Here is a 15,316-nt window from a genome sequence, read left to right as displayed (position 1 = left end):
AGTAATGCCTTAGCAGAAAAGCTAAAAAAAAAGCAAAATATCGGTTTTATCCTAAACTCTTTGAGTTTTGAGATGCATTTTTACAAATAAATGAACTTAAAAGTAAATCAGTTTTTAGCTGTTAGCTTCATACTGGTAGCTACCAGTGTTGGGCACGTTACTTTGAAAAAGTAATTAGTTATAGTTATTCATTACTTCTCCAAAAAAGTAACTGAGTTACTAACAGAGTTACTCCACTATAAAAGTAATTAGTTACCAGTAAAAGTAACTAATCGCGTTACTTTTTAATATTCGCCCATCAAAAAAGGAAATCAATTATACATTTACTATTAGAAAAATAACAAACGAAAATAAACCCAAAATGTTGACAAAAATATAATCTAACGAATTTAAAAAAAATAAAACGAAATTCTCCACACAACCAAAGAAAATTACTAAAACTTGTAATACTGAAAAAAACGGAAAAAACGGAAAAACGCGTCTGGGGATGAAATTAAACATACCAAGCCACCCTCAAAGGAAATATGTATATATAAACAAAAAAAAATAATGGACAAAAACAACAATCTAATGACCGTTAAAATGGTATTAATATAACAACAGCCTTGCCAAAAGAGAATAGAGCTTAGATCAGGCCCAAAACGTGCACGTTTTGCAAGAGAGAAAGAAAGAGAGAGAGAGATTTCTGGTGTGAGTTACTACTCACAGGTAAATATTCTCACGCTGTATCTGCTGTTTCTCTTTCATCTGCCTGGCGCTCATATTGTAATCCCATAGATAGTTCTGCAGTTTCTCAGTGTTTTCTGTCGTATTTTGCGGCTAGCGCGAGCGCTTTACACAAGAACTAACGCCACGGACCAGGTGCCACGCGCTCGGCACAACACCGCCCGCTGTACAACTCCGCTGTACAACAGCGCTTTTAAATTAATTTAACACGAAAATGAGGGTATTCTATCAGTAATTTCAGTTAGTTGTAGTTAGTTTTATAAACACAAAATACAGTTCGAGATAGTTATGTTATTTTCTTTTAATTGCCGTTTTTATCAGATTCAGTTAACACAAATGTTTTTCACTTTCAGTTTTCGCTATTTCGTTCGCTTTAGTGAACAATAATAATTGGTTACTTAGCAACATTATGATTAGCACACCAAAGCTTTATATAAAATAAAAATAGGAGCCCGATTTCGGGTCGGTCCTCGGGTCAGGTCAGGTTCGGGCAGAAAATCTAAGCTCTAAAAGAGAAAGCAGCAGCACCACAAACATCGGAGCAGCTAAAAAGAGCTTAACGTCCTTAATTCGGAACTTGGCTTGTCCACGGCAATCACTGAATTGATTAGAGCAGCAAATCGTCACAATTGTGCCTCACTTCACCACGCCAAACCACAGGCACAGCGGCCAGAAGCTGTTTTAACGCCGTTACTCCCAACACTGGTACAAACTGATATTTATTTATACTGTTTATATATTAATTTTATATTTTATTTAATAATCCCCAAATACTAATAAAATTACAATATAACGAATTCCAAAAGATATAAACGAAAAACGGCACGCAATAGCAGAAATAAAATAAAGAAATATTATTTCTGCCCCAAAAAGACGCGTCGTCACCCCGGCGATGTGTGCGGCGCAAACCGATTAACCCACGCGCGGAGCTTTAAACAGGCAGAGCTGCAGCTGCTGACACGCGTGCAGCACTGTGTGATTATAACAGTGTAACTTGTGGTACATCATAAAGATCATAGTGTGATTTGTTGTATTAAAACAGATCTACCTCACAGACCATTTTCTGGAGCACCATCTGACAGAGCGCAAAGGAAAGCGGAGGGAATTCTCTGCTGACCTGGCGCGAGTTCGGGCATCAAGTCAGGTTCGGGTTCGCAGACAATCTGAACTCTACAACGCATTTAAACAATTGCACAGTGTCCGCCTGGCTTTAAATTATTTTATCCAAGTCTTCCACTCATGTCCAAGCGCCACTTTAAATTTAATTCACCCTGATGTAGCTGCAATGGAGAGAGCGGCAGTGCATGCTGGCTTCGTTGCGTTGAACGCAGCCCCGCCCTCCAGTGAAAAAAATATTCAAATGAATCCAGCCCCTGCTGCATCAGGCCAATCGGAGAAGAGCAGGCGGTGTGCTCACACACACACACAAGCCTCTCAGACACAGAACAGGCGCTTTTAACCACATAAGTTGGAAACACTTGCAGGCTATTGGCTAATTCAAATCGCAGCTCCTGCGATTGAAAAATCGCGTCCATTCAAATCGCGATTTCGATTAAAAAACGATTAATCGTTCAGCCCTAGCTGGAGCAGCACTGCCTTTACCCGATAACCACACTAAGCCCTTTCGCCATTCAGAGATGAGTATATCGGACTGTAGCCTTCCTGTTTATGTTAAAACAAGCTCTGTGGCGCTGTCTGGCTGGCCTTAGTGGAAATCTGGAAATCTAAGTTTACTGTAGATAAACAGAATCGCATTACTCACCCAAATGAACAGTTTTCAGGATAGAAACTTGTGTAGTTTACCATCCAGCACTCATTTGACTTTAAAAATAACGCACCTTATAAACCGGTGTGCTTTGTGTATAAAAATAGACCAGAAAATAGATGTTTGTTGATGGTGTGCCTTATAATCTAGTGCGCCTTATAGTGCGAAAAATACGTTAGATCAACATAAATAAAATCAATGTACATGCAATAAATAATAATGCAAAAAATGTTGCAAGTTGCACAACTCATTTACTGTAAATACTGTACAGCAAGTAAGAACTGATGTCTTCTATATAGGTAGATAACCCCAAAAACTTCCGCCTTTTCACAAACACAGTCCTGAAGGGTCAACATCTATTATAAATCTGTGCGTTGTGATAATTAACCACAGTTTACTGCAACATCCTATCAGCACAGGCCATAAAGTATTCAAAAGCAGGTGGGCGTGATGGCTAATCAGCATAGTGAGTAGGAGGAGCAGGTGTTTATAAGTTTACAGCAGGGTGTGTAGACACCTTGCCTTAACAGTATTTTCATACCATGACAGCTTGCCAGCATGCATATATCTTTACAGCCATGATACAAAAAACACACCCTCAAAATTACAGCACACAACAAACAATCTGAAGAGTTTTGTTACAGTGACACCTGCATGCAGTTAAAAACTGCATGGACACTGACAGTTAAGGCTGGGCAGTACGTTCACTTGGGTGAGTCAAAATGTGTAACTGCCATTTAGACTTTACTGGAATGTGGCCATAGCTATAGTACTCTTATCATGGCCACAGTTTCAAGGTCATGGTCTTGGCCCTGGTCTTAACCTCTGCATTAGAACATGGCCTCAATCACCCTTTGGGAATGACATGACATGACAACTCTTCACGCTGCATTGCAATACTCTCCAGGCACCAGCAAACATTCTCCAGGCCGGTCTCTAGTCACAGGAATGGTGAGAAGTGGAGAATGTGTCTTATCAGTAGTTAGCAATAAGGCAAGCTTAAACCAGGGACACAGAAGTTTTGAGGGGATTAACTGTGCTCCGATATACTAGGTGTCCCACCTCTGCTCGTTCAACATGCCACCATGACACTAAACCCAGGTGTGACTAACACAGGACAGCAACAACCAAGTGGTCACAAGGTCTCTTTGGAATTCATGAGAAACTGTGACTCCAGTGCAGTGCTTTAAGATGGGTTACCACCAAGAACATAGGACTGGATTTAACCACTGATTAAATCTCATGTATTTCTAAATCATCTACTTTATTAGAAACTTCTCCCTTGGTCACCTTTTTTTAAAGCAACCAGCAGCTTCATACCACTGATCACATGAGCTTGTGCCTGGCTGGAATGAAAACGTGCAGCCACTCAAGCCCAATTTGAACAGGTTATACATATACATATATATATATATATATATATATATATATATATATATATATATATATATATATATATATATATGTATATATTCAATCCCTTTATTAATGGTCAGTTTCTTTCTGACCAGTGATTCACTCCTGCTTACTGTACATAGAAGTGATATGGACCTGTGTAAAGACATGTTGAGCCTCATAACCTCTTAATAGAACCGAACCCATGTGAGGGTCATTGAGTGTAGTTATATACATTTAATATTCTGATTACTGCTGACCATATTAAAGTTTTTAATTTTCAGCAATATGACCAATGCATTCACATGGGTAAACAGAATGCATAGTAGACACACAATTGTAGCCCAGTTTTCCAGTTGCAAATTGCTGTCAAAAACCTCTGTTTGGAGGCAATGAAAGGGCAGTGATCATTTTGCCCTTGCTTAGTCATTTAGTGTGATTTGCAGAAAGACGCTTGCCAAATCAGACACGTGGCAAATACCTAGCTGGTTTTACATCTAGACCAGTCAGTGACTATGAGTCAAGAGAGGTTACTACCAATAGCCAGAGGGATTATGTAGAGAGAGAACCATGTGACCAACCAACATATTTTCTGCATGGCATCGCTAGATTGATTGGGTGGGTTTAGTTCTTACATGTTCTTGTTTAATAATAATAATAGTATGGTATTCTAAACAAATATGAGTAGTGTAGAGAGGGGGTGCTTAAAAAGAAGAACTACAAATTGCAATTGTACACCTACTGTATATAACTGATCTGTATATAGTTTGTCTATAATATATGGGGAGCAAATGGGTAGAAGTGGGTAGACGGACCAAAAAAAGGGGTTGTAATTAAGTGAATAGTAAATGTATATTAGTTTTTGAATGTGTTAATAGTGGGTAAGAATGGAGCTGACCTCTTGGTGGCATTCTCCTGGAAAGGGTACAAGATCTGGCCATCGTGGCAGAGCTCACAGATGAAGCCCTTCTCTCGGCACAGGCTGCAGCTGTACACGTGGGAACTGGCGAACTTTATCACTTTGGAAAGAAAGGGTGCTAGCTTTCCATCTATGACCTGTACAACAGGAGGAAGAGGGACAGGGGGACAAGAGACAGATAATCAGCAAGGTGCTTGGTAAAGTCTAGTGGTGCACAAATATAGATCATTACTGGATGTAACAATTTTTGCATTGTACTATACTAGTATGAAAACCAGATCAGAAATCAATCGACCCACCCACAGCAGCTACTGCTAGAAGGATGATAGATGATACTAAATTGTGGATATTAACACAAAAGTAAGCAACCCTAAAAAGAAAAGAGCCCTACTGACCAGTTGTATGAGTCCCTGAAAGAACCTGCAATCTATCGTGCCTGCTGTACACTGCTGTAAACTCAAAAATAAGTCCTACCTAAGAAGTCACAACTATGACCACATATACCCCTAAGAATAAACTGTCGCCATGATGCCAAAAGCTTGACTTGACTTTTAATGGAAGTCAATGTAAAACATCTTTTTGGTTGTTTTGATTGTTCTATTAGTCCAGTCATCATGAAATGTACAGAATCACTACCAGGTTCAAACTATGTGAAGAGCATAATACAAGATTTTTGCAGGACAGTGATGACAAAAATATCCAGGCCATGTGTGTTAAACTTAATACGCAACATTTTTCAAAACAAGGCCGAATAGAAACCAATGCGAAGGACCCAGGGTTCACATCAGGAATCCAGATCAAAACTAATGAATGCTTGTTGGGTTGTAGGGGTGGGCGAGGGGGCCGGTCAGGGCTCGAGGGTGGGTGGGAGAGTGGGGTAATTCCTTTTGGTCGACTGTTTGCAAAAAATAATATGTGAATGCCATTTACCGGCTGGAGTAGTTAAAAATCGGCATTGGTCTTTGAAAGCAGAGGTCTGAAGAAGGTGCATTGTGGGCCACTGAATGGGCCAGGGGAAGGGGCCCAGACCTCCAGTGCATATTCACCGAGGGGGAAGAGACAAGTGGCTACACCTGGCAGCGCTGTGGCACACCAATTAAAGAGCCTGACAGCATTCTTCAGCCCTTCCACAAGGAGCTGGATGAAGAATGGCAGGAGAGAGAGTGGATAGAGAGAGATAGAGGGCTTGGGTGGGTGGGTGTATGGGGGTGAGGTGGGGAGAGGAAGGAGAGAGAATAAAAGGAGGAACCACCGCAGTCTCCCATGAAGCACACATACACATAGAAGAGAAGTGAGGGAGGTTGAAAAGGGCTTGTGTGGGCAAGGGGGAGGTTGAGCATTGCAGTTGTGGGTCTGACAGGAACCAAGTAGGAAGAGCCCAGCATGGTCTTCAGCTGGTTACTGAAGATACACATAGGTTAACCTCATCACATAAGTGCAAGACAAGTTCAGTAGTTGGGCCTTTTCCATTAAACATTGTCTGAAATACTTGTGATCTTTCATTTATCCTTAATACTGTAACCAACCATAACATTATACCAAACTTGGTAAGATCAAATTTTAAATAAGCTTTGGTCAAGATATATTGGCCTTTCTGGACTGTGTTGACATATTGCTTCATCTTTGCATGCAACAGTTTTAAATTGCATTTGGGGATTGCACCGTAGTCCTGGAAGTGTTCCTAAGGCTCTATAAGATGTACAAACCATTGCATTCTGTTTTTTTTTACTTATACTTACATTTTACACAGTGTGTACCAACATTTGTAGAATTTGGATTGTACTTACACTTCTGTATACGCATTTTATATTTTTGCACAAATTCATCTGTATTCACATGTTTTATCTATGAACAAATTTGCCGGTGCATCTTTGTAGCCAAAAGGCATTACATAAAATTACTATAGACCCAAAAGGCACAAAGCAGACATAAAAGTACAGATGTTTGATGCTGTTAGATACCTCCATTCAACAGGAGAGCACTTAATCATTCATACATCAGGCAGCTTTCACGTTATGCACACAGTGACCATTCCTGGAAAAGCCCAGAGGCAGCATCTCGTCTTCCACACACATGACGGTCCACCCTGGCTGGACCCAAGCAGAGAATTACACTGCTGGGTGTCAGGGGACTGCTGCAGCCCAGCAATCAAAGTGGCGGGAGCTAGCCGCTCGCAGTCGCCTCAGTAACGATGATATATACAGCCCCTGATCAACGCTGACAGAAGAAGTAATTAAGCGTCTCAATAATTTAGCTGGGGCAGAGGAGCGGTGAGCCTGGGCCTGCCCTGGTGGAGAGGAACAGGGGAGCTGTTAATATGCTCACTCTAACATACTGACAGAGAGCTAAGGTTGAGAAAATGAGCCTGGAGAGTGTATGAACATCAATACGCCTACTTGTGAAAAAAAAAATCTAATTATTCTCTTATACTCTGAAGACCTGTCGGTGCAACCAGAATTACCTCCTGCAGCTTTGTAAGGCTTGATATTCCAAATTTTTACCATAATTCGATGGATAAAATGTAAAAACAGTCATGTTAAAAGTCATTCAGACTGATTCAAAGCAAAAGGTCTGTTGAGAAATATATGGACCTACTTTTAACAGTAGTGGTCTCTATGATTGATTGGGGGGCTTGATTTTGGCACCTTTTTCATGTTTGTTTTAAGTAGTGGTCACAGTAATCAGTAGTTGCTATGTATAGCTCTTTTACTAGCTACTGAACATAAACAGATTTTAGAAAAGTTTTCTCAAAAAAAAAAAAATGTTGGGTAACTTTCCGTGAGGAATCTTCAGGAGGCATGAAGCCTTTCTGATGTCTGCTTCCTATCACCACCACTGTGAACAATTGTGACAAGTTTCTTTAGAATGGAACATCTCACACCAAAAAACTCTTAACAACTTTATTTACGTCTCTGCTTACATCTCAAACTTGGCAAAATCAGTGGAATTTCCCCTTCAGAGGGTTGAAATGCTTTATACATTAGCTTGCACTTACAGTTGTGGTCAAACGCTCCAGGCCTGTCACATAGTTGAAGCCAGTTTTTAAGATAAAGCAGAAGTTAAACGCGGTCTATACACTAATGGCGTGGGTGCCGGCGGCCGCTGGAGCCTTTGCGACCCCCCACTTCTCGGCTCTGTCCTGCGTGTGCTTTGTTGTGCGCTGGCTAATCCCCTAAAAACCGCTGTTTAACGCGCGCTGCTTTATCCCCTCCTCATCCCGGGCCCTAATGTCCTTGCCTGCTCCATTAACCGGCAGAGAAAGGGCCCGGATTAGACAGATAAAAAGAGGGTGAGCTCTGTTTGGATAACACCCTCCCCGCCAGGCCCTGGCAAAACAGGATTACCACCAGTGAGCCAGCGTGTGAGGAAGTGTGTGGGCGAGGGAGGGAGAGAGGACAGGAGACAGAAAGGGGAAAGTCTGCATGTGGGTATGTGAGACTTACAAGTTCAAGGGTTTGCGAATCTGAACAAAGGAATGTAATGACCGTGCATATATGGATGATTTGATCACATTCGACCATGCAGGTCCTGTGGCTCAATACATCAGAATGGTAAAGAAGCGAGGCTCAATTGGTAATGGGTCTTTTTGCTTATCACCCGACAACACAGGCCTATGCCAGGAGCTGACGTGCAGAAAGAGAACCCCCAGGTTTTGACACGATCATTGGTGATGGTTACTGTACTCATTACAGTATGTCACGAACGAAAGGGAGACCGACACAGATTTACAGTGCACGAAAGCTCAGAGATTTCCAAGTGGCTGGGAGGGCAGAAAGCCTGCCAGCAGGCACTCCAGGGAGTCTGTGTAAGAATCTACAACTCTGCATGTATGTGCGTGATGTCCCAAAGCCACTGAATGCCCCTTTGTCACCCTCCTCCAGTGGTTTGGAGGTCTTTGGCAAAGGCTAACACAGTCGCATCTGGTACAATGTGCACAAAAACAATTAGCATTTATATGGCACTCTTCATGCGGGCCATCTTTGGGCACTCTTCAAACTCTTCTAATTGTAAAGCCCAACAAAAGCCAGTAGCCAAACAAGCCTTGAGCAAACAAATATGTCCAATGGGCTTGATGATTTTTCCCCCAAATAGAGACAGCTCTAAACTGGTAGCTGTTTGTTGCTTGTGAATAGGCAAGAGCATGTGCTTGGGGTCTATAGAGGAGTTGTTGGGGTCTATTTGAAGATAGTTAGTTCAGCATTCACTGACCTTGACATGGAGGGAGAGCATTCCAGGGCCATGAAGGACCTGGCATTAAGCAGCCATGCTAAAAGAAAATAACGTAAGCCAATTAAGACCCTGAAAGAGAGGGAGGGATGTGATGTGAATGAGAAATGTGCCAATATTCTCTAGACAGGGGAAGTCAAAGATATAAAGCAAGGATATAAAGAAAAAGGCTGTCAGGAAATTAAAGAAACGGGAGGAGGGAAAAAGCAAATATACAACCTACACCAAGTGTTGATAAAATGTGAATGGAGTGCTGTAAACCAGCGACACATTGTTTAGAACTGTTTTTCTTTTCAAAGGAAGCCCACTGCAACCCACTGCACAAGGGTTTGCAAAGGCAATGCGAGAGAAAAAGAAAAAGAAAAGAACAATACTCTCCTCTACTATCTAGCTAAGAAAAAGGATAAAAAGAATGATTTACCCAAATCAAAGATTGCCTATTCAAAATGTGTTCTATTTCTCTGTAAGGGCAGAATGTGAATGAGAGAAGAATAAAAGGGAGACAGATAGACAGATAGTTAGACAGAGAGAGAGAGCCAGAGGGAGAGAGAAAGGGAAAAATGCAAAAGGGGGGGTGAGCGAATGAGGGAAGTAGTGTCAGGGTGCGGGACGTTGGGGGGAAAAATGAAGGCCTGTCACACTTTGTTTTTCTGCCTGATGCTTCTGAATGCCACTAATTAGTTAGCTGGGCAGGAGGGAACAGGCAAAGGGACTCTACCCTCCTGCTAAGAAAAGAGAAAAGGAGAGAGAATGAGAGAGGGAGAGAGAGAGTAAAGAGAGAGAGAGAAGGAGAGAGAGTACAAACAGTCAAAGTAACAGTTAAGAGGGAGGAAAGGGGGAGAGGAGTTCCTGAGAACGTTCGCAATTTAGAGTCATTTTCTTTAGCAAGTACACAAAACAACTCAAACATCAATGAAATATTGAAGAATTTTCTTTTTTAATACAAAATATACTGAAAAAAATAGATTTTTTCCACTTAAGAGGAATAATCATTTTTCCAGGTAAACATTTATTTTCCCTGGCCTTTCGTCATCCTCACGGAGGTGGATTCTACCCAATTTAAAGGGACTTTCAGACCTAAAAATCACAGACCAGAGTTTCAACCAAGGTTCATATGTTTATGACACTGTGTACATTTGATCCAGTTGTTTTCACACTGCAGTTTAGTAAGCCCATTAAAGACCTTTGCCTAGTCCAGTTATTTTCACCTACATGGTGAACTTAAGCTTAACTACAGGTTGGTTTGAGGTATGATTTTAGTTTAACAAGATGATATTCTAGGTGTTGTAACAGATTAGCCTCCTATTCCTTTTATTTCTGTTAATAAATAAAGGTTCATCTACAGCAACAGTAAATACAGGAATCACCAGAGTAAGTACTGAAACCCATAGTGCTGCAGAAAACAGCTTGTTGTCTAGGTTTTTTATCTTCTATTGTCCGAATCATCCAAGAAAAAGTGTTTTTGCACTGATAACAAATCAGAATTTTGTTTAGTTGATCTGGACTGAGACCACTTTTTTATTCTTTGGTTCAGACAGTGGTTCATTACATCTTTAACACCTGCTATTTTGGTTCAGACCAAAGTCAAGTCCAAAAATCCAGACCAGGGGTGCAGAGTGGTCCAGCGGTCTAAAGTGCTGCCACTATGATGAGGAGATGCCTGGTTTGAATCCCGGTCATGCACCATGCCATCAGCTGCCAGAGTCCTGAGAGAGCACAGTTGGCCTTGCTCTCTCTGATGACGCCCACTCCCCTTATCACCCTTAGGGTGATGTCGATCAGCACAAGGTATCAGAACAGAGTTGCTGTGCTTTCCTCCGAGTGCGCTTTGATGCTACTCGGCATCAGCAGCAGTTTGAAAAGAGGCGGTGGCTGACTTCACGTGTATCGAAGGAGGAATGTTTTAGTCCTCACTCTCCTTGTGTTGTGGCATCAGAATTGATGGGGGATATACAGCTGAGTGGGTGGGACAATTGGCCTAGCTAAACTGGGAAAAAATTTGATTTGTTTTTAAATAAAATTAAGAAAAAAAAGAAAAGAAAATCCAGACCAAACAAGGTAGTTGTGAAAACATCCTAATTTTCTAAAAAAAAAAAAAAAAAAAAAAAAAAAAAATCATATTTAAAGACTGTTTTGATTGGAAATAAATTGTATTAATTAGGGCTGTGTACTGGCAAGAATTCTTTGAGGCACGAAACATAAATCAATATATAGCAATATATTTTGATACTGTAAGCAATATATAGTAATATATTCTGATACTGTAAGCAATACATAGCAATTGTTTGTTAATTTAATTTTAGGAAAACTCTCAGTATAAAAACACACTATTATATTTATGACATTTAAGTAAAAGAAAGTTAACTGTTTATCCAATTAAAACAGGGGGATCTAAAGCACTCAAGTAGGTAGGGTTAAGCCACAACACAAAATTAACCACTGTCTTACACCAATCTTTACATGTAAAATCACAATTGAAAATCAACCCTGTTTTTCAAAACCGACACAGCATTGCAAACAACATATTGCAATGCTTCAATATATCAACATTTTAGTATGAATTTCATTAATCTCATATTCACTCACCTGCTGAAGGTCAGCCAGCGAGTACAGGTGAATGTGCTGAAGGAGGTATTCCCTTGGAAAAATCCTGCAAAAAAATAAAATAAATAAAGGAAATTAAGCATGCAGCACTAATCCTAATATGTACAGTATATGCTTCCCTTTGCTGACAACTTTTATGGAAACAGATTTAATTTCATAGCAGGACTTGGCACCAAAAGTACCAATTAGTCTTATATAATATTATAATTTTATGAGATACTGATTTTTGGGTTATTGGGTTTTCATTGGCTGTAAGCCATAATCATCAACAATAAAATAAATAAAAGTTTAAAATAGATCACTCTCTGTGTAATACTGCTATATATATATATATATATATATATATATATATATATATATATATATATATATAATAGCACTACATATAGTTTCACATCACTGGGAAATAGGGGTTAATTAAATTGAATTGGAAAAAGGCTGTGGAATAGGCATTTAAAAGCACTCTCCCTTATTACGGGTGAAGTGGGGCAGCTCTCGCGTTCTGTGTCTCTCTCTCTCTCTCTCACTCGGTTTCTCCATCTGGCTGGCTATTATGGCCCTCTTCACCTCTCTCCTCCCTTGAGCCTAGTCTGCTTCCCTCTATTTCTCTCTCCCTCTGTCTTTCTGTCGTTCGTTCGCCTACGCTGGCTCACATTACAACTCAAGGGCCCACGAAGGTATCCGGAAAGAAATGGGATGAAAGATGCGAGAGCCAAGGAGATCGACCGGCGGGACGAGAGAGTCTGGAGAGGGGGAAAGCAGATGGACAGTGTGTGAAAGAGAGAAAGACAAATTTTATAATAAAGACACTCAGGGCACTGAGATATAGATGTACGTGGCTTTTTGCTCGTATGTTGAACACAGACACTGGCCAACAGGTTATATGTTTATGTCTTACAGAACTATCAGACATGTGCCTGACCACACACTGTCTGCATTGTTTGGACTATCATTAGACTAGTGGTCAGTTTAGCATAATATGTAAAAAGTGTTGCTGGGATACTTCCTTTATCAAAAGGTACACTAAGGAACAAACCTCAAACAGGTGCTATAATAATCATACACGCCAACACTGCTACATCACAATAGCACTATTATGAAATGATAAAACTAAAACACCATTTACACAGCAATTGTGTATATTACTATGCATTATCACACAATGAAAATATTAGAAACAGAACAATAACTTTATAAGACAGTAGACCCATTATAACATTACTGTAACAATATGACAATAACACAATGACATCAGAGTAACATCATAATATCAAATCAATAACCAACAATACAATAAAACTAGAACAGTATTAAATCACATTTACACTATTACATCACAATACTACAACTAGAACACTGGCATAAGAACACTATAATGTTCCCATAAAACTATTACATTACAATAACACTATTAAATCACAATACTACAACTAGAACACTATCATAACACTACTAAAGCACAATAACACTATGTGGGAGACTGGGGTTCCCACATTCCAGGTCTGGGTGACTATGCTGTGCTACACCAATCAGAATCCTTGGGTAAGACTCCTAACACTACGTTGGTCCACCTCTGTAATAGGATTAACCTTGTAAGTCGCTCTGGATAAGAGCGTCAGCTAAATGTAATTAATGTAAATGTAAATATTTGGAACATCACTGCAACCATCTAGCAAGTGCACAGCAACCACCTGAGAACTGCTTCAGCTGTGCACTCATCTGATTTGTTTCTAGTTTCTAGTTTAAACTAATAAAAATAAACTATAACCTATATAACTAATAAATAAGCAAATGAAAAGTTGGTAATAAAGGTTTGTGTAATCATGAAAATTCGGTTTAGATTTTCCGTGCACCCATGATGGATAGTGTAGGGAAGCCAGTACACCCACACCTGTAGGAAGCTGCATGTGACAGTGACGGATATCATTAGCCCGGAGCTGGTCTCCACGCAGCGCTTCTGTGCTGGAGCGGCCTACTTTAACCACTGCACTGGGCCGACTGGTGTTTTGTGCCTCGGCGAGAGAGAGGCCGGGTAATTGGATCGATTAAGCATGCGGCCGCTGGGAGTCGGCGAGGCTGCTCTAAGAGCGCCTCTCTAGAACGCTCTCCGTTAATAGCTCGCTCGCTCGCTCACTCACTCACTTCCACTCTGCAGCTGAGCTCTGTCATTAGTAGGCAGCAGTGCAGATGTTGGGGGGGGGGCAGTGGAGAGGGGCTGGACTGGCAGCGCGCGAAAGGCCTCCTAATGACATGGGTGGGATGAGAGAGGGGACGGGCTGGCGCAGCACGAGCAGCAAGGGAGTAATTTAGCCTAAATGGGGGAGAGAGGGAATCGGGGCGGCGGAGGATGTATGTGCTGAAAAAGAACGTGGACGAATGCGTGTGGTTGTACGTGCAACGGAGCGCGTGTGCTGATGCAGGAATATTCAGTGGTTTGTTTTTGAACATTTAACCTAAAGGCCGGGAGCAGCAAGTGGAGGAGGCTCCTGTAGTGGTTTAGGGATGACCACTGGGGTTCCATTTGGGTTGTAATGATGTTACCATGCACAAACATGGGGAAGATAATGACAGACATCTGTTTATCAGCAACAACAAAAAACACAATGTCAGAAAAGCATCAGTAAGGTTGAGGTACTGATGTCGGATCAAAGGTTCTGACACTCCAACTTATCCAAGAAAGTCTTAGATGACCAATGACATGCTCTGATGCTCCACAGCCTAATGCTCTGGGCTTTTCACCTTCTAAAGATGATGGCTGGCATCAAGCACAATTAACTATGCCTACTAAACTAATCTACTGTTCTATCGTACTTTTCATTGCTTTGCTATGGAGATTATACAAGGCCATAATGCCAAGAAACATTTGGACCTACAGCATATATAACATAACCATTTGTATTTCCAATTATTCAAATGTAATATTTCTAAGTAAAGCTCTGCTGGAGTCTGCTCGGGGGGCCCTGCTGGCTGCAGAAAGCCAGTGGCTGTAGGGAGTGGAGTATGGCAGTGCTCCAGTTGGCCCCATTCACAGCCCTGCACCAGCACTCATTAGGCCCAGCCATCATTACTGCGCTAATCTCAGTCTAAACTGAGGCTCGGAGGCCGGGGTGTGAGTGTTTGTTTAGCTGGAGATGAACTTCCCCTTTTGTGTTTATGAGAAGCTTAACAGTCCTGAGAGACAGACAGACAGCAGAGTGGCCGGTACGAGGCTGGAGGCCGGTGCATTACTGTACGTTAGACTTAAGCAATGTCAGAAATGACGGTTTATCATGACCTAAGAGATTGTGAAATTTATCTGAATTTATCAGGAAATGAGCTGCAAAACACAGACCTACACACTTGTTATATGATATCAGTATGTGGGGTCATAGACACATCATACAAAATTTCCCATTTATAAGAGACACAAAAATGCCCATGCATTATAGTTTAATATATTAATATATAAATATTTTTAAAAAAGTATTTCATTTGTACGACTGTATTGCAAGTCATTTTTTGAGCATTTACAATTGTGTTCAGTGTTTTAGCTTGTCACAATCAGATCAAACAAGGACTTGAACAATAGACAAATGCACGGTGCGGGGGAACCGGTGTTCTGTCGAGTTTTGCTACCCATCGATATGTGCTTCTTTACGACACTGCGCATGCGCCAACCAACATTTTTTTTTGTATGTTTT

At 40.9% G+C, this 15,316-nt stretch overlaps 1 protein-coding gene across 2 annotated transcripts in view; it reads right to left on the bottom strand.

Annotated features, from left to right (window-relative positions):
• The window catches only part of plekhm3 (pleckstrin homology domain containing, family M, member 3), a 52,060-nt gene that overhangs the window by 4,348 nt on the left and 32,396 nt on the right, over window positions 1-15,316 (bottom strand). For both annotated transcript variants that reach the window (XM_007260427.4, XM_015608621.3), the window contains exons 7-8: window positions 11,619-11,682; window positions 4,785-4,942 (exon numbers count right to left, since the gene is read on the bottom strand). In XM_007260427.4, the coding sequence (XP_007260489.2) occupies window positions 4,785-4,942; window positions 11,619-11,682 (222 nt within the window). The remainder of the gene's footprint in view (window positions 1-4,784; window positions 4,943-11,618; window positions 11,683-15,316) is intronic.

Source organism: Astyanax mexicanus, chromosome 11 (assembly GCF_023375975.1).
Source record: "Astyanax mexicanus isolate ESR-SI-001 chromosome 11, AstMex3_surface, whole genome shotgun sequence".
Lineage (NCBI taxonomy): Eukaryota > Metazoa > Chordata > Actinopteri > Characiformes > Acestrorhamphidae > Astyanax > Astyanax mexicanus.
Note: the sequence above shows the minus strand (reverse complement) of the source record. Positions and strands in the feature narration are given on the sequence as shown.